This window comes from Hemicordylus capensis, chromosome 11 (assembly GCF_027244095.1).
Source record: "Hemicordylus capensis ecotype Gifberg chromosome 11, rHemCap1.1.pri, whole genome shotgun sequence".
In the NCBI taxonomy this organism is placed as follows: domain Eukaryota; kingdom Metazoa; phylum Chordata; class Lepidosauria; order Squamata; family Cordylidae; genus Hemicordylus; species Hemicordylus capensis.
The window spans coordinates 23,802,859-23,823,886 of NC_069667.1; the positions used below are offsets into that span (position 1 = coordinate 23,802,859).

General features: G+C 50.1%; 2 protein-coding genes across 4 annotated transcripts; both read left to right on the forward strand.

The window, feature by feature from the left end:
- SLC25A43 (solute carrier family 25 member 43) lies at nt 1–11,897 on the forward strand. 3 transcript variants are annotated; one of them, XR_008311697.1, is made up of 7 exons: nt 1–1,175; nt 3,227–3,468; nt 4,329–4,501; nt 9,235–9,483; nt 9,774–9,908; nt 10,359–10,657; nt 11,181–11,897. XR_008311697.1 is itself a non-coding variant. In XM_053274399.1 (6 exons), exons 1-6 carry the CDS (start codon nt 901–903, stop codon nt 10,533–10,535), a joined length of 1,251 nt encoding a protein of 416 aa, XP_053130374.1. In that variant the 5' UTR covers nt 1–900; the 3' UTR covers nt 10,536–11,897. The 3 variants fall into 3 exon arrangements, 2 of the variants coding, with proteins under 2 accessions (XP_053130374.1, XP_053130375.1); XM_053274399.1 differs by having other exon boundaries at nt 10,359–11,897; XM_053274400.1 differs by lacking the exon at nt 9,235–9,483 and having other exon boundaries at nt 12–1,175; nt 10,359–11,897.
- A 1,900-nt stretch (nt 11,898–13,797) lies between these two features.
- Nucleotides 13,798–21,028, forward strand: SLC25A5 (solute carrier family 25 member 5). The gene is made up of 4 exons (XM_053274319.1): nt 13,798–14,038; nt 17,418–17,904; nt 18,011–18,151; nt 20,632–21,028. The coding sequence occupies exons 1-4, from the start codon at nt 13,928–13,930 to the stop codon at nt 20,787–20,789; spliced, it is 897 nt and encodes a 298-aa protein (XP_053130294.1). The 5' UTR covers nt 13,798–13,927; the 3' UTR covers nt 20,790–21,028.

Here is a 21,028-nt window from a genome sequence, read left to right on the forward strand (position 1 = left end):
GTGGGTGGCAACCTCCGTGCCACGGTCATATCTTCCCTAGTCGCCTGTCCCCGTTGGCCTCATATTTATTTTATTTTATTTATTAAGAGACTGAATATATCGCCCAGTCCACAAACTCAGGGACAAGGCGAGAACAGCATCCGAGATGTAAAGGGCAAACGCCTGGCGGAAAAGACGCGTCTTCAACAAGGTTTTCAAGGCTGAAAGGGAGGAGGCAGACCGAATCTGGGCGTGGGGGGAGCGTTCCAGAGTGGAGGGACAGCAACAGAGAAAGCCCCTCCACGGGCCCTAGTACCATGGACCTCTCCGAGACCAGGGACCGAAAGAAGGGCCACCTGACCAGATCTCACACGGGACAGACCTGGCCAGGAGAGGCGGTCCTGAAGATAAGCAGGCGCTAAGCCCTGAAGAAGGGCTTGAAAGGAGAGAGCCAGCACTTGGAATGGGAGCAGGAAGCAAATATAGGGAACTAATGCAGGACTCTCCCGCAAGAGAGGCGTCCCACACCCCATCCTATCTCCTAGAGCCCAGAAGCAGGCGCGCCGGCTCATCGGTGCCAGCAGCAGGGAGGAGCCCATCAGCTTCCATTCCAAGTCTTCGAGGGGCGCTTGAACGCGCCCTCTCCAGCCGTGCGCAATCCGGCGTCGGCCCACGGGTAAGGCCGTCAGGAGCGCCTCCCTCGGCCTCCGCCGGGGCGCTTTCTCGCCTCCCTCCCGCCGCCTCCCGCTCTCTCCGACCCGACTGGCACCGCCTCCGACGGCTGACGACGCCGCCGCGGTGAGCGCAGAGGCTGGACCGCCGGGTGGAGGCAGCGCCGCGCGCCTCGCTCGCTCACTCACTCGCGGTGGTTGCCCGGCCCCGCGGCGGGCATGGTGCAGCCGTCGGAGGGCCGGAGGAGGCATGGCGACCTGGAAGCGGGACAGCCGGCTCACGGCGCTGCAGCGGCTCGGCTGCGCCGGGCTGGCCGGCACGACGAGCCTCAGCGTGACGGCGCCCCTGGAAGCGCTCACCGTGCTGTCTCAAGTCGGCTCTCGGCACGCCGCCGGGCGCGGGCTCTGGCGGGCGGGGCGCAGCCTGTGCCGGGCCGAGGGCATCGGGGCCCTCTGGAAGGGCAACCTCACCGCCTGCCTGCGCCTCTTCCCCTACAGCGCCCTGCAGCTCGCCGCCCACCGCAGGTAAGCCGCGGGAGGGCTCCGGGGCGGGCGGGCGGGCGGCCGCCTCGAAGGAGAGTCAGAGTGGCAAAAATAAACCTGCCCTTTGAAACCGGAGCCAAGCCGGGCCCGGGCAGCGGGAGGTACGCGGCCAGGATGGCGTTGGGTGGCCTGGTTTCCCCGGGCATCTGTTTTGAAGGGACCGGTGCTATTTCTAATACTGAGATTTAAGAAGAGTGTGATGATATATTTGTAGGGTTTGAAAGGTACTGTAAAGCGCCTTGGGTTTGGTGTCTTTTGAAATAGAAACGGAAAGGCGGGATACAAATCTGACAACAAATAAATAAAACCCAGGAACTTTTCCTTACCCAAGGCCTGGGACAACCCAATTGGTATATTGGGCAGCAGCGATATAGGAAGATGCTGATAGGCATCATCTCATACTGTGTGGGAGGAAGCAATGGTCAATCCCTCCTGGATTCTACCAAAGACAACCACAGGGCTCTGTGGGCGCCAGGAGTTGAAATTGACTTGACGACACACTTTACCTGTATGTGTGTATACACATAGGAGAACTGGTCTTCTGGTAGCAAGCATGGCTTGTTCCCTTTGCTTGAGGAGATGGAGCTGCTCTGGGAGGAGCATCTGCCTGCTTGCATGCAGAAGATCCCAAGTGCCCTCCCTGGCATGTCCAGATAGGGCTGAGAGAAACTCCTGCCTGCAACCTTGGAGAAGCTGCTGCCAGTCTTGTGTAGACAAAAGAGCGAGATGGACCAAGGGTCTGTCTGACTCAGTATATGGCAGCTTCGTATGTACACATGGATAAACAAAATTGGAAACAGCAGAGACAACTGCAGGAGGAAGTATGTAAGGCTTAGTCTCATGACAAGTTTAAAAAATGTGCAAGATAAGCATCATGGCCATTTACAACAGATAATTTCATCCAAGTGTGTCGATCACATCCCAGCCTGGATGAACTTAACATTGCTAGGAGTTGTTTATTAGCAGTTGTGAACTGTCGCCATGCTTATCCTGCATATGTTTAAGCTTATCATGAGACGGTGCCTTTCACACTTCCTCTTGCATTTGATTCCACTGTTTTCAGTTTTGTTTCTTTATCTCTCTGGGGTTTCTCTTCATGCATCTGACCACTGTTAACTGAGACAAGATACACCTTTTGAACAAGCTGTCTTCAGTGTGCCCTCTAACAGGGATTCCCAGATGTTGTGGACTACAACTCCCAGAATCCCCAGCTGCAATGGCTTTTGCTTGGAGATTCTGGGAGTTGTAGTCCACAACATCTGGGAATCCCTGTTAGAGGGAACACTGGCTATCTTTTATGTACAGTAACAGGGGGAGGATAGCTGTCCCTATTCAACCCCACAGCATCCCCCCAGCATCCCTCCATTGGTTATTTGCTAATTGTACTAATTATTTATATTCATTTTTAAAAATTTAATTCTGCTGCATAGCTTGATTAAATCTGTATTAAAAGCCCCTAAATACTTGTTTTTTAACTGGACTGTGCTTTTTAAATTGTTTTACGGTCTTCATTTCTAATCCGTTTTAGGTGGTTGTAAACCACCTAAAGTTTGGGGTGGTCTACAAATTTGATAAATAAATCTATGATTTTTAATTTTAAACTTAGGTTTGATGTTCAAACCAAGGTGGTTGTTTTTAATATAATGGTTCGTGGAGTGAAGTAGACTTACGGTATACTACTATTGCTACTTCTAAGAATATGTATATCCCTCTTTTCAACAAAAGTTATCAAAGTGGGTTTGCATAGAAAAATAAATAAATAATACAGAGGTGTTCTCTGCCCCTGAAGGGCTCACAATCTTAAAAAGAGACACCGGCAGCAACAGCCACTGAAGGGATGCTGTGCTGGGGATGGACAGGGCCAGTTGCTTACCCCCTGCTAAATAGAAGAGAGTCACCACTTGAAAAGGTGTCTCTCTGCTCAGTTAGCAGAGTGAGCCTCAAGGCAAAAAAGGAACCATAATCAAGTTGCTAACAGTAGTCTGAGAACTTGCCTCTGATGAAAATGTTAAGTGTGGTTTGCCTTGCCTTAGGTTTGTCCTGCTGTTTGTGGATGACGTGGGCCACATCTCCCAGTGGAGCTCCATCATGGCCGGGAGCCTGGCAGGCATGGTGGCAGCTGTGGCCACATACCCAACAGAGGTCATCAAGACACGACTCATCGTGCAGAACCGGCTGGAGCCTTCCTACAAAGGGATACTTCATGCTTTGTATATGATTTATCATCAGGAAGGAGTTCTTGCACTTTACCGTGGTGTTTCATTGTCAGTATTAGGTATCTATCTCTGGGCTGCCTTACTTGTCCAAACCTCCTTTAAAGCCATCCACGTTGGCATGGCTACATCCAACGGGTCCATAGTTGAGTAGGGCTACGTAACCAAGTTTCCGACTCAAAATCCAACACTTATTTATTTATTTCTGTTTCCTGGGATACACTCACTATTCACAGCATCAGGTTCTATCTCAATAAAAATGCTTCATGTTTGGCCATTAACAAAGATAAACTCAAGCTAAGGATGGTATGTATCTTCAGGGTTGGACAAGCAGAATAGCCCCATGCTGATTGGATCGACCATGTTTGGACAACCTCTGTTCCGGAGACATTATATTTTTTTAGATACCGAATGCCTAGGGTTAACTGCTGGAGGGAGATATTCCCATCATGCTCAGCTTGCCAATTTATCTGAAGTGTCTGATTGGTCAGTGTTGGCAGGTGCAGTGCCGAACCAGATGGGCCATAGTTCTGGCCCAGCATAGCCGTTCGTAAAAGCCCTGCTGGATCAGGCCCAAGGAGGCCCATCCAGTCCAGCATCCTGTTTCACACAGTGACCCACCAGATGCCTCTGAGAAGCCCACAGGCAAGGGGTGAAGGCATGCCTTCTCTCTTGCTGTTGCTCCCCTGCAACATCCCCTGCAACATCAAGAGGCATCTTGCCTTTGAGGCTGGAGGTGGCCTATAGCCCTACGACTAGTAGCCATTGATAGACTTGTCCTCCATGAATTTGTCTAAGCCCCTTTAAAGCCACCCAGCCTAGTGGCCATCACTGCTTCCCGTGGCAGAGAATTCCATAGTGGGTTATGAATAGGTGTCACCAGATTTACGGAGCACGTTCTTTTGTTTGCCTTTCTTGACAGGTGCCATCCCATTTTCCCTTGGCTCGTTTCTTGTTTACACCCATCTGGATAAAATCTGGGGTGAACCCAGCCTCCGCTTCACGCCATTACAGAATTTCATCAACGGCTGTCTGGCGGCTGGCGTCGCACAGACCGTTTCGTTCCCCTTCGAAACTGTCAAGAGGAAAATGCAGGTATGCCGTTTTGGGCTGTGTTCACTCGTATCTTTTCAAGCAGGGGTGGTCAGGCAGCAGTACACGTGCATAGGCAGCTGGGCTTTGTGGTACCTCGGGATGGAGGGCCCACAAAGTAGGCTATAGCATGAACGCAGGCCTGAACATTTCTTCTGTTGCCTACTTGACAGAGTAGACACAAATTCATATCAAGGCGCAAAGTGGGCAGGGCTGTGTCTTACAGGCAGGAGAGTGGTATGAACCCAGACTTGATCTATGGCACCTTTACCAAAAGGGCTATCCAACATATCTTTCAGGAATAACTGCAGCTTTCTCGAGGCCGGGTTGTGACATGCCGAGACCCTAAGCTATGTCAAGCTTAAAAGGCCCCAGAGCATTACCAAACAAACAAAAATTCTAGCAAAAAGGACAATGAAAATAGAAATAATAAAGCTTTATTTTTGCTTATTCTTACTTTATGTATTATTTATTTATTTAAAATATTTATACCCTGCCCCTCCAGTGCACTACTGCTTGGAGCGGCTCACAGCAATAACATAGATACAAGATACAATAAACATAATAAAATTAACTAAATTAAACCGTCTGTGAAGACAATACTGAGCTAGATCGACCAATGGTCTGACTCAGTATATGGCAGTTTCCTATGTTCCTATGGCATGTGCAGAGGAGCTTTGGCAAGAAGAGTGGAGCTAAACCCCTCCCCTGCCCCACTGATTCTTCCTAGGCGGTCGCTCCCCCAACCCCAGCAAAGGCCCATTCGCACGTTACGTTCAACGAGTGTACAGTGTACACAGGGACGTCATTCACATGTAATGTTGAACGCAGGTACAGAAGTCCACTTCCTCTCCATACCATGCATTTGAACGGCCTGCATCCAGGTTCGCTTAATGAACACAGGTACAGTCAGGCGTGGGGACAATGGAGGAAGTGGGAGACGAACGTCCCTCGGCCACCGAGGTCTGGGGGGGCAGATGCCAAGGCACCTCTTTGCCCTTGGCTAGGGTGCCCCCTTGCCCCCTCCCACACCCAGCTGGTGAATGAAGAACTTGCCGGCTGAGCACCCCACACAGCGTTTCACTGAAGTCCAGCATGCCAGTCAGCATTTCAATAAAGCGCTGACTTGGGAGGATGGGAGAGGTTCTGAATGGACCCTCTTCTGGGCAGTAGCCACGCCCCCCTGTACCAGATGTCTGATGCAGGGGGTGTAGCCAATGCCGTGGGCGGGGCCAGTCTTGCTTCCCCTCCCAGTTGTGTTGTGAGCCAAACGCAGGTTTGAGGATTCCACGTCAGCTTCCTAAGTTCAGCCCTTACTGCTGACGGAGGATAAGAGTTAGGTCCTTCTCAGCCACTAGGGTGTGTGGTTTCCTCGGCTAAATGCATTTCAGCTTGAAAGCTCCCTGAAGAACCTTCCTGTCTTTCCTGGCCTCTCACTCCAGCCTCAGAGCTTAATTTGAGCCAGGGCTGAGCACCAGATCGGGCCTCAGCTGGGCAGCATGTGCTGTAATTTTCTTTAAAAAGAATGTTTTTTTAAAAAGTTCTTCCAAAGCTATCTAGGTGAAATGTATTATTTCAGCCGTGGTCCTCCCCAGCAGGGGTAAAGAAATGTTGGCTCAGTTTATCAGCCAGATTTTATTTTACTCTTCAAGCGATGTTGGTACATTGCTCACCAGGACTCTTTTCACTCGTCAGGCATCATTTTTCACTCGTCACAGACTAGTAGACTAGTGGATTTCTGCAGCCCTGCTCCCCAATATTCCTGTGTTCTTTTCGCCTCAGTGCACGAGTCTCCTCTTAACCCTTTTAACTGCAGCTATGTTATGCTAAATACCTCTTAGAAATTAGAAGCATTAGTTTTATTAAGACCTCCATGTCATCCACCCTAATTTTATCCCTTTGTCTCCCTCTTTTCCCTGTGCTCCTGATGGGCATGTTAGCGAAATGAAAGGTATAGTATGCATGTTTTGGCATGGAACCCTACGGGTTAGCAGAAAGCAGTGGAGTGGGGCAGATTTCCTTTTGCCAATGTGTAAACTGAGCTTCAGCAGAAACACACAAGCTACTGGCCATTGTGGCTGGGGGTGATGGGATTTGTAGTCCAACAACATCTCGGGACCCAAGCTGGAGATCCCCTGACTGACAGCCTCCCGCTCCTTCCCCTGGACACGCTGAGGAGGAGGGCAGAACTTTCAGTCAGCCCCTGAGACCTGGCATCCTTAGACCTTGGTCTGACCCGTCAAAGCAATGCTTAAGAACCACCACCAACCGTGGAATGTATTTTTAAACAAGCTGTGATTCCACTCTGAACGTTCCACCAGCAGAGAGTCCTAGTACAGAAATCCCAATTCTAAAACTTTTCTCTCGAGGCAGAGCTGGGTCAGTATCCCTGCTGGCACCTTCCTCTGGATAAGAGTAAGAGTGAAACTCTGAATTCCCAGCATTTCACCGGCACTTTGCTTGAAGGCTGCAGGATTTGCTTTCCCTTCCCTTCCGCCCAGGGGATTCGCAAGTGTCCCTTTGCTAACCTAGCCATCCACGGATTCTGTGTTCTTATTTTAGATCTCAGATTAAGTGAAATGAACTCCTTCGGATCTACCGTGTTACTACTTTTCCTAATCCCTTCTTAGCAAGGCTGGACGTTCTCCAGTTCCAGCCTTTTTAGTTGAAAAAATAATTTCAAAGAGCTCTGAATGAGCTAATTCTTTTGCCCTGAAACGGCTTGCTAAAATGTATATGTTGATGGTAGGCTTTGATTGAGAACCCAGTTTGATGGCTTACAGAGGGCGTTCTCAAATTGTGTCCCCAGGTGATGTTGGACTACAACTCCCATAATCCCCTGCCTTTGGTCATTGTGGCAGGGGATGATGGGAGTTGTAGTCCAGCAGCATCTGGGGACCCAAGTTTGAGAACCCCCAGCTTACAGAAAAGGTGGTGTACAGGTGCTGCCTAACTAGGAAAGATGCCAGAGATCCATGCTAGGGATTGTTAGGAAAAGGAACTGAACATCTAAGAAATCCAGTATTTTTATTTATTTATACATTTATATCCCGCTCTGCCTCTAAGAAACCCAGAACAGTGTACATGCTTATGTCTATCCTCCCAACAACCCTGTGAGGCAGGTTAGGCTGAGAGAGAAGTGACTCGATCAGAGTCACTTGGTGAGTTTCATGGCTGAATGAGGATTTGAATTCTGGTCTCCCTGGTCCTAGTCCCACACTCTAACCACTACACCACATCTGCAGTCCAGCCATATTTGGAATACTGTGTACCGTATCCCCATCTCAAAAGAGATATTGTAGGATTGGGGGTGGGAAATGCAGAAAAGGGGAACCAGGATGGTGGTGGTGAGATGCTGGAACATCTTCTTCCCTTTTTCCAGCTTTATGGTGGCGTTTATGAGATGGACCAAGGAAAAGCAGGCTAAATCTTGTAAGCTCCCTGCAGTACTTCGAAAAGCACTTATATTGTAGGTATGGGCCTTCCTCAGAAGTTATAAAATCGAAGGAAACTGCAAGTGCAGCATCCCTGAGAGAGTGCTCTGTAGCCCTGCCCCCATGCAGATGGGAGCGTGCTCTAAACCTCTGCCGCGCTGATGTGCTCAGAAGCTCCACCCCCCCACACACACACACTGTCCACAGTATCGCATCTGTCTGCGAAGACAAAATCTGCACTTGTGGACAGATGCTTTCCGTAACTGGAACCCCCCGAGTTTGTCTTTGCAGATAACCGTGGCCAGTGGGTGGGCGGAGCTTCTGAGCACAGTGAGGCGGGGCTTTGGAGCATGCTTTTGGGGACACTGTAGGTGAGTACAGCGCCCCCAGTGGCAGCTCAGGATCTCTGCATACCTGAGACAGCCGTCCAACGTCACCTTTCCCTTGTGCACACTCTCCTCCCACTTTCTCTTTTCCCCCCAAAGTGGTATCCCAATAATTTGCTGCCAGAGGTGGCTGCTTCACCTCGTCTCATACAAGGGCCGCCCCTGAGCATGCCACTTTTTTATACTGCATGCACAGGACTGTGGTGGTAGGCAACTGTGTTTTATTTTTGTTTGTTTGTTTGTTTTTATTTGTATGCCGTCCCAAATATAGTCCTCTGAGCAGTTTATGATACATAAAACAGACTAAAGCAAACATGAAAACAATTGAGAACCACAATTCTAGTTAAAAAGCTTTGCGTGAATAAATGTGTCTTTAGAGACTTTTTAAAAAGTTGTCGGATTATGGGAGTTGAAGTCCCCTGGGGAGATCAGCTGGGGAGCCTCTTACTCAGCAGGGAGCACATTCCAACGTTTTGGGGCAGCAGCAGAGAAGGTCCACCCCTGAGTAGCCACCAGACAAGCCGGTGCCAACTGCAGACCCATACGACAGATATTTATATACCACTTTTCAGCAAAAGTTCCTATAGCGGTTGACATAGATATAAATAAATAAAGATGGCTCCCTGTCCCCAAAGGGCTCCCAATCTAAAAAAAGAAACCTAAGATAGATACCAGCAACAGCCACTGGAGGGATGCTGTGCTGGGGATGGATAGGGCCAGTTGCTCTCCCCCTGCTCAATAAAGAGAATCACCATGTTAAAAAGGTGCCTCTCTGCTCAGTTAGCAGGGGATAAGTTCAATCCGTGGATGAAAAGACAAGATGACTGATCAACTGAAAATCCTTCGGCTGGTTGTCGGATCTACAGAGAAGGGCTTTCCTTTCACAGGATTGCGCTCCTGGCATTCTGTCTTTCAGCAAACAAGCTGGAGATGCCAGAAGCTTGAAATATTATACCAGAAGCATTTCACACATCTCTTCTGCAACCTCCGTCTGACAGAAGGGATCACTTCAGGCTTATCGCCTCCGAGAAGCTATTTGAGGGATGATTTATACAAGCCATGGGGGAAACCGTTGCTGTGTAATACCTACCTGTTCATGTCTGAAGGGCTCTTGCTACTGCCCCCCTGGCATTTTTGCTTAGCATGCCAATCAACAGTGGCTCAGGTGAGTGTGCCATTGCTGTGCTAATAGGCCCATTCCCATGTTATGTTCAACACTCGTACGATGAGTGTACAGTGTATCCAAGTACAGATCTATTCACTGGTTCAGTCATTCACACGTTATGCTGAATGCAGGTACAGAACACTTCCTGTCTGTACCCTGCATTTGAAAAGCCTGTATGCAGGTTCACTTTTAAAATGAGCACAGGTAAAGCCAAGGAAAACAGATTCTCTCTGTGTTAAATGGAATGGATTCTACTGCTTTAAGACTTTTCTGTGTTCTCTCCGGAGCAGGCTCAGAGTCCTTGCCTCCCGCAGGGCGGAGGAGTCGACATCAGTTTTGCTGGCATGATAGACTGTTTTAAGCAGACAGTGAAGACTAACGGAGCCCTTGCCCTTTGGAGTGGACTCACGGCTAACTTACTCAGGGTATGGACAGACTGTAATATTTAAGAGAAAGTCTTCTTCACTGTGATCCCCATCGCCCCTTGAGATCATCCGGAGAGGTTTGCCTGCGGTTGTCACCAACATATCTGGTGGCTGCTCCAGGAGAGAGAGAGACTCTTAACTCATCTCCCCACTAGTTAAATGTGGTCCTTACTGATCCACAGTGCAATCCTGTACTTATTTACTCAGAGGTCCCACTGTGTTCTGTGAGACTTACTCCAAGGAAAGTGTGTTGGAAATATGCATAGGTTAGCAATCTAAGTGGCCCCCACCAATCAATCAACTAAACTTTTAGTTGACTGATCTACAGATTAAAGGTTGTAGCCCCACTTTTAATATGCCAGCACCCTAAAAGTTCTTAGCCTTAAAGCTTGGAGGACCAGAGAATTTCATATATGAATAATTTTGGGTTTTGGATTTTGTTTTGAACAGATTGTCCCTTACTTTGGAGTCATGTTCAGCACCTTTGAGTTTTGCAAACGGGTCTGCCTGTATCGAAATGGTTACATTGATTCCCCTTTGAGCTACAAGCTAACTCCAGGCGTGGACCAGAGTTTACAACCACAAGAGCTGCAGGAATTCAAACTCCTTGGAAGAAGAAACTTCTGAGCACCAGGAAGCGTTATCTGAAAAGTAATTGCGGAAGACTGCATTGCAAAATGGACATTAAGGTTTCCTGCCAGCTATCCTCAGCGGGGTGAAGAAAGGAAGATGTTGGACTTTCGTTAATGGTAGATGCATGTTCCTCTGCATGTACATCTTTGTTTGGCTAAGAGCCTGTTCTTGCTAAAATCAGGCCCAAGCCAAATCACTTCACAGCCATCTGTTGTGGCCTCCCATTTGATGGGCCACCTCTCTGGTTGAGAGCTGGTCTGGTGGCAGCAAGCATGAATGGTCCCCTTTGCTAAGCAGGGTCCACCCTGGTTTGCATTTGAATGGGAGACTACATGTGTGAGCACTGGAGGCTATTCCCCTTAGAAACTAGCCCAGGGTGAAAACTAAGTTAGCATCTTATGCTAGCTTTCTTCAAGGCCGGGCATAAATGTCTTTCAGGAGGCATAATGATGGAATGGAGGACCGTTCATTCTCTGGTGTGCCCTGAAATCCCAGACTAAGATTTAAAACTACAAGCACGTGCCAAGGAGAATCAACCCACCCCCCGCTGAAAACTGAGATTATGTGTTTGACGTTGTACATTCCGGAGAACACGACCAGAATGAAAACTGGCCGTTTCTTCTTCTTCTTTTTTTAAAGGTTGATGGTAAAGGCTGGCATCTGTCTGAACATACTTCAGCTTTCGGAGGAGACAAGGTTGATTCTAACTCGAGGGCTGATTTAGATCAGCGGAAGAATTGCATGGTAGGACCCCCTCCCCCACCAACTAGGCTGCATCTCTTATGCACGACTGCACAACTCTATCCCCAGCTGCAGTGGCCAAGAGACAGGCGTGATGGGAGTTGTAGTCCAACATCTGCAGAGGGCCGAAGTTGTGCAGCCCTTAAGGATGCAGATGGGGGCAGGATGATGTTATCCAATGGTTCCTCAAACCCCCTGCATCTAGAAAAGTAGCTCAGGGTGAAAACGAGGTTAGCATCTTCCTTGGCATGCTAGCTTTCTGCAAGCACAAAATTGACTGGGCAGGGAAGCATTTAATTATGTGTTTCCCCACCACCACCTGCCTATTGAGGGGGTACAACCCAAGCGGGCTGCCCAGTGCGATGCTTCTCAATGTGATGCTTCTCTTGCTCAAGAATCTACATGGCATCCCCTTGCTCAAGCAGCACGTAAACGCCAAACCAAAATATATGGCGGAGGGACTCCATGCAGAGAGAAACCTAAGAGAGACCCTAAACGTCTAATCATGTGAGCATACCAAGTACTGTCAATAAATGCACTGAAAATCCTTGCAACCTCCCCCCCCCCGCATTTCATCAAAATGTGTTTGATATTAAACTTATCTTCTCCAGAAAACATATGGTGTGGCGAGTCAAAATAGGAATGCCGAATCTTATGGCCCTCCATTCTTTCTATAGATGTGTAGAAGAGGGAATTTGGGCAGGTGTCAGTGGTGAGAAAGGCTGCCTCTGCTGAGATTCCTTTTCTACACAGGAGGTTCTCAACCAGCGGCATCTGGTGGGCCACTGTGTGAAACAGGATGCTGGACTAGATGGGCCTGATCCAGCAGGGCTGTTCTGATGTTCTTAACCTGGGGTGTCCAGATGTTCTTGGACTACAATTCCCATTATTCCCAGTCATCCTGCCCAAAGGGGATGATGGGAGTTGTAGTCCAAATAACATTGGGCACCCAAGGCTGGCGGCCCCTGTACTAGTACTACATAGCTGTGAAGAATGTTCCAGGAGCCCAGCTTTGCACTCTGGTCATCCTTAGTGGGCCAGAAGGAGCAACCATCCTGCATATCTCACTCTTGCTGGCATGGACTCTCCCACCAGCTTCTTTCTTACCACAGGAGATTGGGCCATATGTCTATTTTGGCAGGGTCTGCCCTGGTTTGCACTTGAATGGGAGACTACATGTGAGCACTGTAAGATATGAGCTGCTCTGGGAAGAGCATCATCTACTTGCTTGCATGCAGATGGTCCCAGATTCCCTCCCTGGCAGCATCTCCAAGACAGGGCTGAGAGAGACTCCTGCCTGCAGCTTTGGAGAAGCCGCTGCCAGTCTGTGTGGACAATACTGAGCTAGATGGACCAAGGGTCTGACTCTATATGGCAGCTTCCTATGTTCCTAATCTCCAGGTTGAGGGAATATCAACCTCGGGGTGATCCTGTTGCCATCACACACCTGGCTTGTGGACTTTCTGGTGGCATCTGTTGTAGGGAGAGTCCAGGATGCTGGACTTAGATGAGCCCTTGACCTGACCCAGCAGATCTCTTCTTATGCTCATACAACACAAGCGTATGCATGCCCTACTTGGAAGTAAGTCCCCTGAGTTTAATAGGGCTTCACTCCCAGGTAAGTGTGCAGAGAAGTGCATTTGTAGCCTGAAAGGCTGCATATGTAGAACAAAGGCTGTCCTACCGTAAAGCAAGAGGGGGCAGCCTCCTTAGACAGCAGATTCTGGACACCATGAAGAGCAGCAGACAGGGCTGACCCACAGGACACAGAGTTGGTCCCCTGGCCCATGGAAATGAACAAGGCCCAAGATCATGGTAGTGTGAGACTGGCAAAACCAATGGGCACAGTGCTGATTTAGTGGGAGTGGAGTGCCATTTCGATTTTCTGTCTCTGTCCCCAAAAGATCTTGCGGGAAGAGAAACTTAATTCTGGCCAGAAAAACAAAGACTCCTTGCGGGGGGTGGGGGGCAGGTGACTCCACACTACTACTGCTGCTGTCAGCCAGAGAGTACGTTTAAGGACACCCAGAATGTTCCTCTACGAGGTTGCCTTAGGAACACCCTGCCTGTGTCACTGAGCGTCATCCAGGTGAGAGCCACGCCGCCGCAGCCTCCTCCGATCGAAGCCCTGCCCCTTCTCTCTCGGCTCCCCCCCACGCCACCGCGCCCAAGGTTACAGCCACCCGCCTCCTCTTTTCTTTTCTGCGCAAAATGCGTCCCACCGAGCCGTCTCTCCGGCGCACCCTTTGGATCGGCGCTTCGCTTCCCTTCCCTGGCTTCTCCCGTGCCCCACCATCTAACAAGCCAAGCTGCCACGGAGGGCAAGTGGGGGGCGGGAGGAGGCTGGGGCACACCACCTCCCTCTTGTTCTGCGGTTCTCCCTCCGGTCCCTCCCTCCTGCCTGGAGCCAATCAGGGCGAGAGGAAGCGGCTGTGCGTAGATGCCCGAGTTCCCCCTCCCTCCCGCCGTTCTCACGTTCAAGCCGTCGAGGCTGTATAAAAACCGGCCATTTCAGTTGCTCGGTCTCATTGAGCCGGCAGTCTGTTCTCGCTCATAACGCTCCTTCCCCCTCTTTCGCGGTTTCCCCCCACTCGGATCTAATTTTTCCCCCCTCTGCTGCGCGCTTCGGCTTCTTCCCCGGCATCATGACCGACGCGGCGGTTTCCTTCTTGAAAGATTTCCTGGCGGGTGGCGTGGCAGCCGCGATCTCCAAGACGGCTGTGGCCCCCATCGAGAGAGTCAAGCTGCTGCTCCAGGTGGGGGAAATCGGGGCCGCTTCCACGGGGGGGGGGAGGCTGCGTCCTAAAAACGGGCCTCCTGCTGGCTTTGGGTGGGGGGAGGTGGGGGTTCAAGTGATGGGGATATGGGGGGGGGCTTAAAACGAATGCGTCTGTTTGGAGTAGGGGGTAAAGCGTGCTCCTTGCCTGGGTGGGCTTTTGCGCGCTTCGTGCGTAAAGGCGCGCCGAGCTCATCCGGCGGCTCTTGGCCTTTGTCTGCCTTGGCTGCGGAAACTCGGCCTCGTGGCGCAGGCTGGCGCGCAGGAGACGCGGGCGGGCTCCTCTCGAGCGCTTGCCAAGGTCGCCCCAAGGAGATCCGGGCCCCGGCATCCTCCTTCCTGCTTTCAACTCTAGGCCGAATTCGCTGGCCCGGGCTCCTTGCGCAAGGAGATGTTCTCCTTGAGGCCCTGGGGAGCCCCGGTTGAACGGGACGGGGCGCTGGGCTGTGCCCTTCCCCGGCGCCTCTAGCGGGCCTCAGCTTTATGCTTGGGGCAAGATCGGCGTTTTCTCCATCCCTCCACATCCCTCGGCTGATGGGCAGCCTGGGGAAGCGAAGGGCTCAGCCCGAGTCGGCCCGTTCTTGCTAAAAATGCCGGCCGGGGTGGCGGAAGCCACACGCTTGCCATTATGGGGCTGCTGCTGGCGAGAACTAGTTCCGCTTATGCAGATCCCTGCCCGGCTCTGGATTAGCGCGGGGGAGGGAGAGCCAGCCAGGAAGGGCGCCTCTCTCGAGTCGTCATCGCGGCCTTCCCAGGAAGCGCGGCCGGGGCCTCCTGCTGCGGACACCCTGCCACTTGGCGTCAGTCGCCGCCTCCTCTTCCGAGCAGCTCGGGGATGGCGCTGGGCTGGAAGATGCCCTTGAGAGCCCCCCCCCAAGCCCTTGGAAAGGCAGAAGTCCGCGGGCCTTGGGAGCCCCCCTCTGTGCAAGCCCCCGGCGACCCCGGACAACGGCCGGGCGTGGCCACTCCAGATGTCTGTAGGAGGGCAGACATCTGGGGCGGGTGATTGAAAGCGGGCCGCAAAAGCCCCGGGCGTGACCTTGAGGCTGGACACACCACCCAAGGCAAGCGGTGAGGGCTGCCCCCTTGAGAGTGTCCACTGGGAGGTGGTCTTGCTGTGGCACCAGGCCAGGGGAGTTCAAGCCGGGCCCAAGAGGCAACAGATGGGCTGGCTGTCTATGGGACACTCGCAGTATCCAAACATGCTGGGACTCCCTTTCAAGGGATGGCAGCAAGGAAAGGGCCCTCAAGGTCACAGCCTGTTGAGGAGGTGCTGATGAACTCTAGTCGGGCTCAGCAGAAGAGCGCCAAGCTGGTCCCTTTTGGAATGCTGGTTGGGAGTTGCGACTCCAGAAGCTGGTGGATGTGAAAAGGGGATCTCTGTCCAATTTGGGGAGGGGGCGGGCAGGCTAGGATTGAGCATGCCTTGTGATCCATAGCTGCCGACCAGAGCACTGTGGACACCTTGAGCCCTTTGCAGGCCTTGTAGCAGAAGGTCAGTGGACGGGGCAGTCACCTTGCAATGGGACTCTAATCCAGCGATGATATCTGGCTGTTTTGTGGGGGAAACAGATCTCCTCTTGAGAAGACTTGTCTGGTATTTGTTGTCTCCAAAAAGGCCCTCTTGGCTATTCAGCTGGAATAGCTCCAATCCTTCTGCTTGCCTCTGGCTTTAATAAACTGGGAGGCTCTTAATCTCTGCTCTGAAGGCCTGGTGTATTGGAGAGCCTCCTTCCAGCTCTGACTCCCATGCTCCAAGGGCAATGATTCTCGTGCTTGAGCTTTGTGTCAAACGTAGACACACCTCTGCACTCTTAGCACAGGCCTAGTGGAAGCTAAAGGGAGCATTCGAGGCAGTCGGAAACGGAAACCAAACCTGCAGTTTCCCGCTTAGATGCTCTTGCATGTATCTTAAGGATACAGGCAAGTTTGTAGCTCTCCTGACTAGAAATAAAATAGCACCCACAGCTCTTGATTACAGTCTCAGTGCAACTCAGGCCTTGCATGGATCTAACCTTTCTGTCTGTGTGTACTGCAGTTACAGCTGCATTTCTATTCCCCCTCATTCAGTCAGAGCTTCACTGCATATTTTGAGCATAAAGCCTAGGTTTCCTAAGTGGAGGAACTGGCTGAAAAGGTAGCTGTCAGGCCTTGACAAATTTTCTTTGGATCTAGGGAAAGGTAACATGTGATGTCGGTGTGGACTCCTGGCGCCCACCACGGAGCCTTGTGGTTTCCTTTGGTAGAATACAGGAGGGGTTGACCATTGCCTCTTCCTGCACAGCATGAGTTGATGATGCCTTTCAGCACTTTCCAATATCGCTGCTGCCCGATAGAAGTGCTTCCCATCGTCTGGGCAACACACCAGCAGGGATTTGAAATCTAGGAGCCCACCCCCCAAATTAGGAACCAGACAGTGGACACTTGACAGAGTTAAGAGTGACTGACACTCTGAGGGCGAGAGTAAATGGGTTTCTCTCTTATCCCCTTGATAAGTAACATACTTAGATGGAAACAGGGCTGCCTGTGACAAAGTTTTTATTAAATAATACTACCTCTGAACAGGGTTGATAAAAAATCGACCTTAAAAAATTAGATTAAAAAAAATTTAATTGATTTAAAAAACGAGTTCATAAAGAACTTAGGTCAAAGGTTCATCATCATGAATATTGATCCTAATTCTATTATATGAGCATGTTAAAAGCAGTATAAGGGGATGAGAGATAACTGACCTGATCAGTCCTATCCTGCAGGTAGTGTACATGCAACAAACAAACACACACACACAATCAAGCCTCCCCCCCCCAAGTGTAAAGACAATGAATGAATGGAGGATTTGGAGTCTGCATATAAATGCACACGGGATGGGGAGGGGAATAGAAAATGAAAGCAAAAGTGAGCAGAGCATATGCATGCAGCCCTGAGGAAACTTTTCCCGAGTGTATCCTCCATTGTAGAAGGGAAACACCTATCATGGCAGCAGACCATAAGAAAGCCCATTTGGGAATATTTGACTGAAGTTCCTGTACTTGTGGGTAAGAGAGGTGTATGTGCAAAATGCAGACAGTGCGACAATGAAATGCAGGGCCTAAATATGTGTTAAGGTTAGACAGCAAGAATGTACTTTTATAGAAAATGATTAAATAGAACCTTCCTGACTAGTAATTTCAATTGTGACTTAAATAATTAAAATCGAGTCCTTCTGTGAAGTGATTTAAATCATGATTTAAATGAGATCAATCCTGCCTCTGAATATTCTAATCTTGGTGCCTCAGTTAAATTTCTCGGTGCCATGGCTCCTTGGCACCTGGGATTTGTCCGGCCCTGGTCTGAATTCTCCGCTTCTTTCTTCTGAACAGGTACAACATGCAAGCAAACAGATCACAGTAGACAAGCAGTACAAGGGTATCATTGACTGTGTGGTCCGGATCCCCAAGGAGCAAGGTTTCGTGTCGTTCTGGCGTGGCAACTTGGCCAACGTGATCCGATACTTCCCGACTCAGGCCCTCAACTTTGCTTTCAAAGACAAATACAAGCAGATCTTCCTGGGAGGTGTCGACAAAAGAACCCAGTTCTGGCGCTACTTTGCTGGCAACTTGGCATCTGGCGGGGCTGCTGGTGCGACCTCTCTGTGCTTTGTCTACCCTCTTGACTTTGCCCGAACACGTCTGGCAGCTGACGTGGGCAAAGCCGGGGCCGAACGTGAATTCAAAGGGCTTGGAGACTGCCTGGTCAAGATCTTCAAGTCGGATGGCATTGGGGGGCTGTACCAAGGCTTCAATGTCTCGGTCCAGGGCATCATCATCTACAGAGCTGCTTATTTCGGTATCTACGATACCGCAAAGGGTAAGTACTTGGGGTCTTGCAGTGTCTCTGATGCGTTCTCAGCTGACGTTGGGCATTGTTGGTGTGCAAGAACAGCCTTGACGGCTGCTTTCTCTCCCCCTTGCAGGGATGCTTCCCGATCCAAAGAATACCCACATCTTGATCAGCTGGATGATTGCTCAGACAGTGACTGCTGTTGCTGGCTTGACCTCCTACCCATTTGACACAGTCCGGAGGCGTATGATGATGCAGTCTGGTCGCAAAGGAGGTGTGTATCTAACCCCCTCGGTAGATGCAGGGGAAACTGGATGCTAGATCTCTTTACCGCCTGAAGTCCGCTTCTGGCTGCGGTGTAAGCATGATTGTTCATGGAGATGTAGAGGGGGATGCATCCTGGCATGAAAGTCTCTGTTCAGTAGGCCTGCTCAACTCAGGTCCCCCAGCTGTTTTTGGACTACAACTCCCATAATCCCCAGCCACAGTAGCCAATAGCCAGGGATTATGGGAGTTGTAGGCCAACATCTGTAGGAGGGCCACAGTTGAGTAGGCCTGAGTTTAATGACATTGAAAGCACTGGCCTGTATAGATGGAGGTATGCCTACATGCTTAATTGAAAGCTAGATTCATCCAGTTGGCCCTAGCTGGTGAGAAGATTTAAAGGCGTCCATGCTCTCACTTACCTGGTTTCCTTTAAATGGAGAGAGCAGTGTTCATAGCATATGGTCTAAATAAATTGATGGCATGAAGCGTGTGGAAAAGGAGCGATTTCTTCAGACAGAGGAGCTGGTATGGGGGAAGCATGAATTAAACTGCAGCCAAGGACTCAAGTTAAATTTATATATTGGAGGCCTTAGTGGTTGGTAGCCATACTTCTAGGTTAACCCATGATTCAAGGACTGGAAGTATTTGCCTGTATCGTATTTCAAAATATTTGTACCTCACTAGTACACAACTGCTTGGGGCAGTTCACAACACTGATAAAATAGATACCATATATAACAATAAGCCTTAATCAAAAGACCTGGCCAAAATCACATTTAAAAGTTGCAGATTGAAAGCTATAAGTAGAAGCACTAGTATAGGTCTGCACAGCTTTGGCTCTCTTGCAGATATTGTACTAGTTCCCATAATCTGACTCTTGGCCACTGGGGCTGGGGATGATGGGAATTGTAGTCCAGCAATAGCTGGAGGGATGAAGTAATAGAACAGATCTCTAGGAGCAGGGTTAAGCCACCTCTTTAGTCTACTCTTTCCTCCTTAGTCCTAGCCCTGTCTGTAGGAGGTTCGTTCATGTGAGGGGAGTAGTTTTCCCTCTAAGGTGTGTGCATGCATGTCAGGTCATTCCAGTCCTGTTCCTTCCAGTCTGATAACTCCACACTCTGGGTGGCTTAAAAGTAGCAAGATCAATGCATTGGCTCATCTGCTCCTGCACAACATGTTTTAATTAACGGGCTAAATTATCAATACTTCTTTAAAAACGCATGTTCCCAGCTGAACCCAATAACAAAACTACTCTTACTTAACACACTTACTAGTTACTGTTCTGTGTACAAAAACGTAAACGTTTTTGTTCTTGAAACAACCCAGCCGTAGTTATTGTAAGCCGCCACGTCTGCTGCTGCCCACAGTTCCAAAATAAACTGCCACCTTGGGTCTTTGGTTCTGATTGTTTCTGCATGGCAGTCGATCTCCAGCTATGTTAGCCAACCATTTCTCTCTCCTCTTCCCATTCTGGTTAACCAGTTCGAGTGCGAGGGATGCCTACATGCTTTGTTAGCGGAGGAGAGCTGGTCTTGTGGTAGCAAGCAGGACTTGTCCCCTGAGCTAAGCAGGGTCCACCCTGGTTGCATATGAATGGGAGACTAGAAGTGTGAGCACTGTCAGATATTCCCCTTAAGGGATGGAGCCACTCTGGGAAGAGCAGAAGGTTCCAAGTTCCCTCCCTGGCAGCATCTCCAAGATAGGGCTAAGAGACACTCCCACCTACAACCTTTGAGAAGCCGCTGCCAGTCTGTGTAGACAATACTGAGCTAGATGGACCAATGGTCTGACTCAGTATATGGCAGCTTCCTACATTCCTTGTGTGAGAGGAATGGGATCCCACTACTGGCTATGCCTAGTAGTGGCCAGAAGCTGTGTACTTGCTGGCCACCTGCCTTCAGCCCAGTGTTCCCCATTGGTGCGAATGGGCCCTGTTTATATTAATAAAACATGAGGCTGTTTGAGGGGTGTGGCCAGCAGGTGCTATGCTCCTCCCCACGTGCTCCCTGAAGACATGGGTAGGGTCCAGGTTAAGTTCCATTGAAAGAGACGGGACTCAAGTGCCATCTGTTTCCATGGTGCTTTGTCATGACTACATTGGCCTGGATCCTGCCCGTGTGAATGGGAAGGGCTGGTCCTTCCAGATTAACCATGGGGCAAAGAGTTGGTCTTGCAGTAGCGAGCATGAACTGTCCCCTTTGCTAAGGAGAGTCTGCCTTAGCTTGCCTTTGGGTGGGTGACTACACGAGTGCTTTCTGCTGCAGGATAGTCCCCTTGAGATTTGGGGGCCGTAGCTCAGAGGCAGAGCATCTGCTTGGCTTACAGGAGGTTCCCGGTTCAATCCCTGGCAGCATCTCCCAAGTAGGGTTGGGAGAGACTCTTGCATGAGACCTCGGCGAACCGCTGCCAGTTGGTGGAGACAAGAGTATGGCTTCTGGAAATCTGCGGCGGCTGTCGAAATGATGACTGGCTCTCTTTCTCTTCTAGCGGACATCATGTACTCGGGGACCATTGACTGCTGGCGGAAGATTGCCCGTGACGAGGGGGGCAAGGCCTTCTTCAAGGGTGCTTGGTCCAATGTCCTCAGAGGAATGGGGGGTGCTTTTGTCCTAGTCCTGTATGATGAAATCAAGAAGTACACATAAGCACTTTCCAACCGAGGATGGCGCTTCCTATGTAATATTAATGGACTCCGTCAAAACTATTTATCAGTTCCCGCTGAGGTTTCTACTGGTTGGCAACAGGGCCACAGTTCTGCTTGCCTGACCTGTTTATCCAATCATTCCCTTGCCATTGGGACTCAAACTTCATTTTTACTCAGTCACTCCTGTTTAAATAAGTTTGAGAGAAATAATAATAAAGAAAAAAAAACCATGGAACAAAA

Excerpts from the sequence above, each read along its gene's own strand:
- SLC25A43 (XM_053274399.1), top strand. The coding sequence starts at position 901 with ATGGCGACCTGGAAGCGGGACAGCCGGCTCACGGCGCTGCAGCGGCTC. Across the intron at positions 4,502-9,234 it reads CTGTCAAGAGGAAAATGCAG|CAAACAAGCTGGAGATGCCA; the intron begins GTATGCCGTTTT and ends TCTGTCTTTCAG. Across the intron at positions 9,909-10,358 it reads TCACGGCTAACTTACTCAGG|ATTGTCCCTTACTTTGGAGT; the intron begins GTATGGACAGAC and ends TGTTTTGAACAG.
- SLC25A5 (XM_053274319.1), top strand. The coding sequence starts at position 13,928 with ATGACCGACGCGGCGGTTTCCTTCTTGAAAGATTTCCTGGCGGGTGGC. Across the intron at positions 14,039-17,417 it reads GAGTCAAGCTGCTGCTCCAG|GTACAACATGCAAGCAAACA; the intron begins GTGGGGGAAATC and ends TCTTCTGAACAG. Across the intron at positions 18,152-20,631 it reads GCAGTCTGGTCGCAAAGGAG|CGGACATCATGTACTCGGGG; the intron begins GTGTGTATCTAA and ends TTTCTCTTCTAG.